Source organism: Ochotona curzoniae, unplaced genomic scaffold, assembly GCF_017591425.1.
Source record: "Ochotona curzoniae isolate NIBS_2020 unplaced genomic scaffold, NIBS_Ocur_1.0 contig_2688, whole genome shotgun sequence".
In the NCBI taxonomy this organism is placed as follows: domain Eukaryota; kingdom Metazoa; phylum Chordata; class Mammalia; order Lagomorpha; family Ochotonidae; genus Ochotona; species Ochotona curzoniae.
The window spans coordinates 25,665,376-25,677,563 of NW_024465553.1; the positions used below are offsets into that span (position 1 = coordinate 25,665,376).

At 41.5% G+C, this 12,188-nt stretch overlaps 1 protein-coding gene across 1 annotated transcript in view; it reads right to left on the minus strand.

Moving 5' to 3' along the window:
- The window catches only part of SYT16 (synaptotagmin 16), a 76,032-nt gene that overhangs the window by 12,678 nt on the left and 51,166 nt on the right, over nucleotides 1-12,188 (minus strand). Inside the window, exons 4-5 of the mRNA XM_040975645.1 lie at nucleotides 7,422-7,865; nucleotides 4,189-4,378 (exon numbers count right to left, since the gene is read on the minus strand). Coding sequence (XP_040831579.1) covers nucleotides 4,189-4,378; nucleotides 7,422-7,865 — 634 coding nt within the window. The remainder of the gene's footprint in view (nucleotides 1-4,188; nucleotides 4,379-7,421; nucleotides 7,866-12,188) is intronic.

Below are 12,188 nucleotides of genomic sequence, written 5' to 3' on the forward strand. Positions count from 1 at the left end.
CAACTAGAGTTAATTACTTTATGACTTTTTAAAAGGTAGAATTTACATGCAGTGAGTGTTCAATATTTAATACCATTTAGTTATATTTGATAAACACATACATCCATTTAATCCACATCCCTTTCTACACAAAGAACATTTCCACCACAGGCAGAGCAGTCCCTCCTTCCCCACCCAGTATATCTTGGCACCAATACCATTTATGGAACAAACACCCATCTGCTCTTTTTCTTATACAGCTGAGTTCTGCTAAGTGTAGAACTTCCTATCATTGGAATAACACAGTAGGTAATCAGTTTTTTAGTTTCCTTTTTGTGGTTGAATGCCTGCATTTATTATTTTTTGCTGAATAATATTATATTACATAAATATATATTTATTCATTCTGTTACAAACAGTTTTTACCCAGGTTCTACCATTATGAATTAAGCTGATAGAAATTATTTTCCTGTAGGTTCAGTTTTTCTTTTAACTATGCTTAATGCCAAAGAACAGAACAGCTGGATTCTCAGTGCATGTAGCTGTAAAAGAAAGTTTCGGGTCTTTTTCCAAAGTGGGTGCTACACTTTACACTTCTGCCAAGAATGCCTTCTCTGTATCATCACCACCATGCAGCACAGCGTTTTTGACATGGTCATGCCAGGGTTGTGCAGTGGAGATGCCAATGGGTGCTGGAGAACACGCTAATGTCTACAATTGCTCCCACTAATTCCTGTCCACCAAATTATCCTTGCCTCGTGGAACCCTATCTGCCAACAATTTTGGCACAGAATTAATTTTGGGCAGTGGGTAATTTTGGGCTAGTCCAATATGTCTTATTGGATTACTTCTTGTAAGACCCTAAAACAAAGGAACTCCATCTATTATTTGTATAAGTCTACATTCTTGCCTAGTAGGAAAATCTTAAGTATGAGAATCAAACACTCCTATGTCAAGCAGATGAATCCAAAATTGTATTCCATCATGAACTTGGAAGCAAAAGATTCTCACCAGTAAGAGATCAAACTTTAACAATATTCTAGAGGAAACAAGTTTCCAACATAGAGGCCCAAGGACTTGGCATTCTGGACTTCCCAAAAACCATTATTCGCAGGAATACAGCCACACCAGAAGGCAGGAATGATATTCCCATTTCACCAAGGAAGTTACTGCACCTGAGCTAAGAGTCGCAAGCACAGGTTATGTGACCTTTGCTTACACAGGGGAATTCAAATTGCTTGTGAAAACGGAATTGAAAAGATAGGCAGATACTTGACATACTGGTTAAGATGCCAGTTTGAATGCCCACACCCTATATAAGAGAACATGGGTTTGAGTTCGGATTTTACTTCGAATCTCAGCTTCCTGGTAATGCACACCCATGGAAGCAGCAGTTGATAGATCAAGTATTTGGGTTCCTGAACCCCAGACTGAGAAATGTAGAATTAGTTTCATATTCCTGGCTTCATCTTGGCTTAACCTACATGGCTGGGCATTTGGGGAGTCAACCAATGAACACGGAAGATAGCCCTTGCCCTAACTGTCTTTCTGTTTCTCTCTACACCTTTCAAGCACATAAAGCTAAATTTTAAAAAGAGGTTATTTTTACTGAAAAACATTTTGAAATCGATGTGATTTTTTTTTTACATTGTGCATGTCCATGAACTTTTTGACTTCTTGTATTCAAAGTTTTCAAGGTTCTTTTATATCAAAATAAGCTTAACCTTTAATTCTACCTTTCGTGATCCTTTGAAATACCTTCAAATTCCTTATACTTGCCCTCACAGGCAGTTCTCCCTGGAAACTCTGATGCAGAGAGCTGCATCAACAGCTTCCATTATAAGGTATCTAATAGTGCCTTTGGCATGCTTCCCCACCATAACCCACTCACAGCTCCATTCATAGCCTTCCTTCTTCCTCTCATTCTTCCATTTTGCCCAAATTGGTTCATAAAACTCTTGCTTTCTCTGACTCTTCCACATGGGAACTTAAAACCGGACAACTGTCAGAGTACTGTTATTGCCATAATGAAGTAAGATATTATGAAGAACTGAAGCTGAAAATATCTTAAGCCCTAAAAGTACCAAGAGGTCCCTTTCAGAATCCCCACAAAAGATCCTTTGACTTTATTACCCCTCCTAATTAAACTGGCTTTTCCTCAAGCACCGCCATTGTACAGACACACACAAAAAACTTTTTGCCATCACTATTGGGCTTGTATTATAATTAATAACTTCATGGCAGCATTGTTTTCTCTTACTTTGGTGGCAAAAATACAGTATGCAAGTTCCATTCATGCTACATGCAACGCTATGTTGATGGCAAATCCTGTCCTAAATGCCACACTATCTTAAATCCCTGGAAAAAATCATGTTGCAAATTAGCACTTGCCTTTTGCTTCCTCTTCAATTCTAAGTATTCATTATAAGAATTTCCTTTTTGGCATCTTAGTTTAACATGCAGGTATTTATGAAAATCATCCCATCATCCCCATCATAGCCCTATATATGTATTATTTCTACCTGTGAAGTAGTTGTTGTCATGACTCCCCTCTTACACATGAGGAAACCAAAGGTTCAAAACAGTTTAGTAACTCACAGCTACTAAGTCGTAGAGCCTGAATTCACACCTGAGCTTTTATGGATGACAACATATTCTTCCCAACTATCCTGCTATACTTCTCTCTACACTGGCTGACCCCACCTAACACACAGAGGAAAACTCCCCAGCGTGAACCAGAATAGGCCATGCCTGGGTGAGTTGCATCCCCACACTCTGTTTCTTCACCACCTTTCTAAAAGTTGTTAGCTATCACCAAGTCTCAGGAAAGTAGGAAAAGAGACTAGCAGAAGCTCTGAAGAGGAAATACATTCCTATCTCTAAGAAATTCAGACAGATTTTGGAAAACAAAGCCATATGTAGCAAAGAGAATATAATTGTGTAATTAATAATCAGTATCTATTTTGTATTCTGAATTGCTGTCACCTGGATCTTATTATTGACAGGAAATTGTTTATGCACCTGCTCCACTGGCTTTAACAAAATTTGAATAATGAGTGATGAGATATATCTACACAATGAAGGCTTTGTGGTATGCAGCACAATTAAGGACAAGAAAGAGAGGGGGGAGGGAGAGGGAGAGAAACCTAGATTTGGTATTAATTGCAGAACCTGGCTGTTCTCAGGCTATTGAAACATGAGGCCAGATTTCATGGACTCTTTCATCTGTTATACTTGTATTGACTTTGCCTTTCCTTCCACAAGACTTTGGCACCATGGTAGACAGGATCATTTGCCCTCCATTCAACACTGTTCTGACTCTCTTGCAGCTAGATTTCCACATACAAACAAGGTTTCTCAGATTAGATGCTTAGTTATGAGATTCAGGAGTGAAAATTGAGGTACAAATCATCCTCTTGCCCTTTTTAAAGTTTTTGTGCATGCAAGCAAAATCATTTCAAAAATGGTGAGCTAACTTTGATGGTATTATCCTAATGTTCAACCTAAAGCATGCTTTTGACAATGTGTCTGGAATCCAGTGTGCAGAATGTTGGGGTGGGTATTGAGTTCCTTCTCCCAGCAGTGATGGTAGAAGTGTTGACTTCCCTGGTGAGTTGGCCATTGCTTCAGATCTGCCTCTGAACAACTTCCCTATCCATATAATAGTCACTAACATTGCTTGTGAGTTCACCATGTGTTAGACACCAGCATCATTTTAGTCAAGCCCAAAAATGACACCATGAAGGTAGGTAATATTATCTATTGTTCTTCAGATGAGTTCATTGGGATTTAGAAAAGCTGGAAAAACTGTACAAAATCAGTTCATGGGTAAGAAACACGGCGACACTTTAATAACCTACTGCTTCATTCCAAAGTGGAACTCGCCCTTCACAGTTGAGAGCCTGAGGTATATTAACAGATCTTAAATGTCCATACACATTATGTTGGAAAGATGCCTTAATTTCCCCTTAAACAATACAGACACATTGGCTAGTCTATTCTGTGTCGAGATGCAGCTGGATATCAAAGCAGTGTTCAATTTAATTAAACTGGAAACCATTAAGGAACCCAGAGGTGTCACTTTGTAAGCATTTGCCCAAGGCATACCAAGATCATTTTTACAGTAAGAAATGAAGAATTCAGGCGAAAGCAGTCACAGCTTCTACTGGCTTCTGCAAGGGCTTGGAGAGGGAGCGGGCAGACACTTACCAGGCGCCCGGTGAACAGCGAGGTTTCGGAAATGGCTGCCTTTGATCATTTCCACAGATAATCGCCCCGTTGTGGCGCTGTAGGACAGCCCCACCAGTAGCTCTGGCACCCCTCCATGAGCCAGCGACTGCGTGGATGAAGCACTATCACTGTGAGAAACGGCAGATGGGCTGAGCAGAGTTGCTCGACCCTGGAAGGGAAGAACAACAAAGAACTCATTGGCCACACTGCACTACTTGATTTTAGAGAAAGCCGATATTATGTTTGTTGAAATTGTGACCGAACTTCACTGACTGCCAAGCATGGCTGTGGGTGCTCTCAGCATGCACTACAAAGGGCCCAGGGAACACCGTCAGATGAGACTCCCATTTTTCCTCATAGAGCTATCTCCAATCAGTATTTCCTCTATAAAGACAAAACGGACAAAAATATTATTACTGGTGTAAGTCAAACCTTTAAAGATACATGGAGAGCTAATAATACCTTTAATAGAGACCAAGATTCCCTCCTGTGTAATTTGGGCTGGCGCATTTCTAGGAACTCAGATCGGAGACTTGCCTGTTTTCTCGTTTCTGTTTTCTTCCTGATGAATGTGGCTACACAGGGGCACTTTGTTTTAACTATCAAAAGGGTGAACCACTAGGCACCCACCAGCACATGGAATATTTGGCTCCTAATTTGCTGTTTAAGGTTATTTTGTTGGATCATACACTTTACCTCCCTCCCTGCAAACAAACAAACAAAAAAAAGACTCCGACTGAACATGAACACTTTTTTTCAGCTCCTTAATAAAGAGATCAACATGGATTTTTAATCTTAGTGAGTAACAGGAGCCAGGTTAGAGCCCAAGCTGTCACGGTGATTCACATGCATGCTTTGCCTAAGCACTCATCTTTATACACCAAGCAAATGGAAGGGAAAAAAAAGCATGGGGGACCCTGATTCCCCTTGAGAAGTCAGAGCGGGCATCAGACTAGAGCAGGCCAGCCTGTGTCCCTGTAATACCATCTCCCCCACCAGCAACAACTGCACTGAACCTCGATTAAATCATTCTGATTAACATCTGAAACCATTTCCTCAGATCTCTTATAAGGAACCCAATAAATCAAACCAAGGAAGGGAAGTGGATGCCCTATACTTGTGGGAGAAGGTGTTCCTTTATAAAACCCTGTGCGTCTTTAGAGAGCCCTGGCCTTTTGTGGAATATAACTGGTAAACAGGCCTAGGAGGTTCTGAGAGGTGCCTCACAACCCCTGCGACTCAGAAGATGGAAATCTGGCAATGAAACGTTTGTTCACATCAGGGGAGGGCCAGGCCCACCGCTGTACTTCTACAGAGGTACCTGCCACTGCATTGCCTGCCTCTCCCATCAAGTCCACAGGTCCATCCGAGTCCACAAGAATCTCCCAGTCCCCAGGGATTGTGGTTTATAGGACCCTCCAACCATGATACATAGCCTAATCCCTGGCATGGTGAAAAAGTAACGGATGAATGCAAGAACCTTCACCTTCAAAGCTGTTCCACACTGGCTTGTTTCCCCAATTCACTTCTTTGTATTGAGCACGTGGTAAAGGGCTTGGTGCAGAGAAATATCATTTTGATCATATGAGAGGACTTGAAAGAGTTGATGAAAAATACAAGTAAAATTTTTTTCAGAGGAAAAAATATTAAAACCCATACAAAGTTTTTTCATGATACATGTTTTCACTGAACTTTTAGAAAAGTCCTCATATGTGTGGTTTTCAAAACTTACTGCACTAAAACAAACAGATGTTTTAATGACATTTTTTTAGTGATCTTTCTGAAGCAGCTTATGCCTATTCTTGTGCTGTGCAGAGCAGCGCCCCTTATGACTTCGATTTTCTGTATTTCATGATTTCAGATGCACTTAAAGTTTCAAGAACAGATGAGGATTTGGACAGAGGCAGCGCATCATCCGCCTGACGCTTTACAGAGCTTGTTCAGGAATCCATGCTAGAGATAAATATGCAAGGAGCAAACACAGAAGCACAGAGACCACAAGCAGGAAATCACTTCAAGAAGAAATCAAGGTTCTGGTTGTACCTGAAGACATAGCTAAAATGATTAAAGGTGTACAGAAGAGATGCCACCAATGATGACTGGAATGAGCTGATGCTCCTCTAGACAAAGATGGGAAAGTGGTAGCCAGGATGGATGAAGGCAGGCAAAACTAGGGATTTCAAACTGGGAGAGGGTAATTTGGGGAAAACATCAGAAATTCGAGTGAATGGATCTACTCCCCTCCAACCTTTCTGACTTCCTTGTCTTCTTCAAACCTACGCAAGCCTCTCCTCAACTCCAAACACCTGCAGGTGCCAGTCCCTCTCCTGGAATCCTTGTCCACTACTTACCACCAATCCTGTGTCATGGCTTTCTTGGATTCTTTCACCACCTCAAAGAAACCTTGTTTGAAGCTCTACATAGACAGCAGTCTAAATCTCTTTTTTGCTGACATCCCACTGAGCTCCTCTAGTTGAATGTAAACTCCCCGTGGGCTATGAAATCACCTACTTAGTTTTCTCATTCATGTGCATCACCCACACAGTACTTGACAGTAAGTCTCTTGGATAAAACAAACAAACAAAAATACTGCCCCAATAACTCCAGATAACCTGGTTTTTTTATATGGTTTCTAAAAAGCAGACTCTCACACTATGACATACAACCCACAGAACATAGTACACAGATCATCTTGCAGATGTAAAAGCTTATTGTCTTTCTTTGAAAGCATTTGGAGCAGCCAAAAGAGTGGGGTATTTGGTAAAAGTGGGAGGTTGCAGTTATATTGAAGTCTCAGAAGTGGCTGGGGTTCATGGCTGTTCTTGGAGCCTACTCTGACCTGCTCTTAGGGACTTTGCCATGAGAATCGAATCTCAGGGATTCATCACAATGCATAACAGGGGTGAAAGGAGTAGCACCCCTTTGCAATGAAGCAGTTGTGCAGCGACCTTTCCGGGTGTTGCATGCCCTGAACCAACTGCTGTCATTTTCTACAGTGTACGGGGAATCCATCTATTACATTACCAGAGAGATAGGTATGAAATACCCATTGACCATGAAGCACAAAGCATGACTTATCAAGATGAGGAGAGCCAAATGGAAAACTAAATTAAGGTTTCTGAATTCACAGGCTGAAAGTACTAAATCAAGGGTTGACAATCTCAGGTCTTTGAACACACGGTTTCATTAACAGTGCCATTTAACATACTCACACTTGTATTACTTCTTGGCTCCAGAACCAGAGTCACTTTCATTTCCCCTTCAGTGAGGTGCAGGTGGCTAAGATGGAATAATTTCTCTCCCATCATTCTCTCTTGGGTCATCTTGCGGGCAGCGTACAGGCGGAAGCGCACAGCACAGCCAGCCAAATCTTGGGGTTCTAGCTTGGTGAAAATGACCTTCTCCTCGAAGATGGGGTTGGGCCCTCGTTGCACGCGTGTCCTGCTCCTCTGTTTCTTACCAGGCAGTAGTACTACATGAACTTGCCAGGAGTTTACACCACTTCGGTCCTTATCTGGCAGACCCTGTGCTCTCACAATCGTTACTGTGAGCTTCCGTGTCACAGATCTGTACTCAAAGAGGACATCCAGGTCACCACACTTTGAGATGGGCTCTGAGATTCCAGATGGCACCTGCAGACTGATTCCATCATGCTCCTGCTGCCAGCAAAGGAAACCGTTAGGTATGGAAATGAAGTTAATGTCCCTCCATGCTACAACAACTACCAGGCCTTCTAACTCCCAGCACATTCCTTTCTCCATTGGAAAGCATTGCCTACTGGCCTATACCTGTGTTAGACTGTAAATTCTTTGTGGGCATACTGAACCCTTATGAATATATTTGCAATGAAAACACAAAGCTTTTCGAAGTGTTTTCACGTACCACTGCCTCTCAAAAAGCACAATTGCCCACTCTCATGGAAGCCAACTGAGAAGCTGTGCCTAAAACTAACTCAACCATAAATTCATCAATAGATGCCTTTTCCAGGAGTTTCTGGGAGAAATGGGTGAGCCTGGGCCTGTTTTTCAATCAGAACCTTGTAAAGACAAGAAGCTTAATGTGGGGTTTGGAGGGTTGAGGGCTGGTGAACCTTCAGCATATTTTCAATGTGATTAGAACAAAAGGTTTAGAAATGAACTTCCCAAATGTGGTTCCCAATCAGCTAAGGATTGATCAGTGGCTATGGCGTAAGACCTGAAAGTCAGAATTTAGAGGAAGTTTGCATGGGATACAGAAGTCACTGGCCAGAGATCGGCCTTGGAGGAGCAAGGTCTTATAAGAGCTTCCCAAGCAGCAGGTCACTACTAGTTAGAGCTCCTGTATTAAATTACTAACTCCACCACTGAGTACCTTTTAGCTCTGGCAAAAGTGTCCAGCATGTCTCACTGTGGCTGAAAAATGGGCATTCATATGCGACAGGATAGTGTTGTGAAGTTTTGACAGATATGCAAAGATTAGGCTCAGATAAGACTCTAAAAACACCTATGAGTTCTCCCACCAGGAGTTGGTGCTACCTATGAATATTTTCAAGAACACCCGTGTCTTTGCAAAATATAGCCCATATCTGATCATTTCACTGCAAAAACTGAGCTGAACTGCATTTACTATGATGATCTGTCCCATCAAGTAACAATGGCTACATAATTTTTTTGCCTCTGAAGACTCACATCTATAATGCCATTACACAAACTCATGCTGTAAATCAATTCTTGTTCATGTCATTGAACTCCAGATTTTGTACATTTGCGGATCTCTTCTGATGTTTTAACAAAATGCTTCAGAACATGCATTCATCGTAAAACTTTCCCACAGTTCCAGGTGAAAGCACACAGTTGGAATTACACATCTTAATGTAGCTCTAGACCATGGAAAAGTTTTTTTTTTTAATCATTTCTACTTTCTGTTTTCCTTAGCAATAAAACAGGAATGATACCCATTATACAGGGTTGCTATGAAAAGTAGGGAACTTGACATATAGTAGACATCTAGCAAATGCCCTTTGCTTTTGAGATTTAAATTAGCCTGCCAAGGAAATCTAGAATTCTCGTAAAATTGACAAGCCTCTGGTATCCCTTTTTCTGAGCATGCAATCGTGTGAGTGTTTCTATTCAGAGATACTTAGCTTCAAGTGATAGAAGTGGTTGCTATAGAGATTTCTGAATACAACGAAGTAGTGTATATGTAATATTAGAAGCAAGTCTCCAAGGAGTTAGGCCAACTTAAAAAAAAAAAAAAACTCCCTTCTCTTTTCTTAAAATTCTATTTTAGTCTATTCTTGATCATCTCTACTGCTTGCCTGGTCATAAGTAATGACAGCTAACATTCATTAAACCATTCCATATGCCAAGTATTATACCACATTCTGTATAGATTATAAAAAACAGCACTTCTGGTTTCATCTTTCCCTGGCAGGCATAACATATCTGAGTTCTAAGTGGTTTCATCTTGGCATAACCTAATATAGTTTTACCTCCCACCCATATGACATAATTCGCAGCTCGATTGGCCTCTGCTGATGCCAAGCAATACAAAGCTACAGAACTCCGCCTGGCATTATGTATGCAAAGTCCAGCATGTGTAGAAGTTAATGCCCCATTAAGTAAGCTTTGTCTCCTTGGACAGATTCCTGAGATCACTTTCTATAGCTTCTTGGAGTACAGCCCCAGGAGATCTAGCAATTAGTCATACAAATGGCAGCCAATGCAGTCGCACATTTTCATATTAAATCTTCCATTCTCTCTGCTTCACTCCCCTTGTCCCTCAATCTTGCTCCTTGGAATTGCCCTCCCTTTCATGGTAGGGTGCAACATTGGGCTGTGCTCCTTTGGGGAACCTAAGAAATATGATCTTTTTTTTTTTTAAGTGGACATTGTATCTTCATTTTGTAGGGGAGGTGATTAAAGCTTGGTAGAGCTGAATAATCCAACACTCTCTTTTCTGCATGTCAAGATTAGATTCTCAGCCACAATCCATAATCTGTCAATCTGAGTCCACCGCCTGCCTTAACCAGTATTAAGTACTCTACATCCAAACCTTATGCTGAGCCATGGGGTCCCCTTCCTTCTTCCATAAACCCTTTTATTATTGTTATGTAAAGTGTATATATAGTAAATGAGATGAAGGCAGAACAGGGAAATCGAGAATGGAAAGCACACACTACTTTGAGTTTCATACCCTTTAGACTCTTGCTCTTACTAGTAATTGATAGCTCCTTTGTTATCAAGTTCAATATCCTAGAGAATGAGAACTCTCTATCTACTGAATAAATGTGCACTCCACTGGCAGGGTTCTAGGGGGGGTCATAGGGAGAGTTCTTTAGTAACTGTCCCAAGTGCTTTAAAAGAGGTGTGGCTCCAGGCAATAGCTACACTCTGGATAGGTCCATCTAAGCTGTAGCTCACGAGCACCAAGCTTTGTTATCCCTTCCTGGGGTTGATATGAGACAAAGATTTGGGAAGGCTAGCATCTTCATAGCAATTAATTATTTCAACACACATTACCTATTACCAGGCAACCGAAGGAGCTCCTCATGTGGGTACTGTTAATCCTGTTGACCTTCCTGTGAGGTAGAAATCTCTTCATTCTTATCCCCATTTGGCAGATTTTAATTAACTTCTCAAGGCCAACCAATTAATCAGTGGAAAGTAGAGTTGAAAAGTGGGACACCTGCCTCCCAGAGTGCTCAGACTCTCATACCACCCTCCCGTCCTCTCCCCTGCCAAGCCCTGTGCCTGCAGCCTTGAAAAACCTGTCAGCCTAACAAGTGTCTGCACTGTGTGGCCAGCTTCCTTCTGAGGTTAGGATGAATGACTCCCCAAGCTTCAATATCCTGGGTCTGTCTTGAAGACAGGAACACTTGCATGAAAATTGTCAAAACTCACGTAGGTTTAAAGATTTTCTGTCAAATTGAAAGGCTGTTTCAGTAAGATAGTGTTGATGTCATTTGTGTGGCCCAAAGGAAACAGACCCACAATATGTCCCCAGTGCCAGATAGTCAGGGGGAAGACAGGGTTCTTAATACAGCCAAGAGGCAGATAAATCAATTCTTAAAAGGCAAGCTTAGCCTGCAAAGCAGGCAGTTACGGGAAATGCCTCCGAGTTGGAGCTCAAGATCTTGTGTAGGAGCACCAAATTACAGTTTTCATCTCAAAATAGATAGGAGGTTGAATGGAGCACCCGGAGATGTCTGGGTATTTTTGGAGTCTGGGAACATTCAGTACCCTCTGCAGCAAGCACTCTGAGCTCCAGGAGGCAGGTAAGTGGGAGGTTACACAGAGACGGCAGTTCTCAGCCTCGTGGCGCGATTATCAGGGAGACAGAGCATCAACAGGCAGGTAAATAGTTCCATTCAGTTTTTATAGTGAGGGAGCCAAAAATATTGCTTTTAAAAATGTTATGGGGAGGGATTTGATGGATGAGTGGGAAAGCCGATTTTTTTTTTAACAAAGCTGATAAGGCCTGGTGTCTATATGAACAGCTGCTTTTCACAGACCCAGGCTTCCACTTCTGGTTCTCAGCAGAAACACCCACACAGATGCCCACCCACTCATACACTGCCTTACTGACCCCAGACTCAGCCAAGGGCATTAGCAGTAAGCTTTACACTGTGACATTTTTTTCTGATATATATTCCTTGTCCCTGAACATTTCATGTGTGTTGCAGTCCAGCTGGATTCTAATAAAAGACCAGTCCTCTATGGTCTTCTTTTCAGACTGATTATAACAAAGCCCATTCACTGTTCTTCCTGCATCCTTGCAATGGATTATATAAATCCATGATTATATCCATCCATGATTTATTTCCTCAAATTTAATTTCAAGATGGATATTGGTCACAATGAAATCATAAAACGTAGGATAATTTTAAATGTAGAATAACCATAAATGCCTGTGAGTGAAAGCAATGTTATTATAGCGCCTGCCACAGAGTAACTGCTCGACGAATGGTAAGATCTGGCATCATTATCACAAGGCCTACC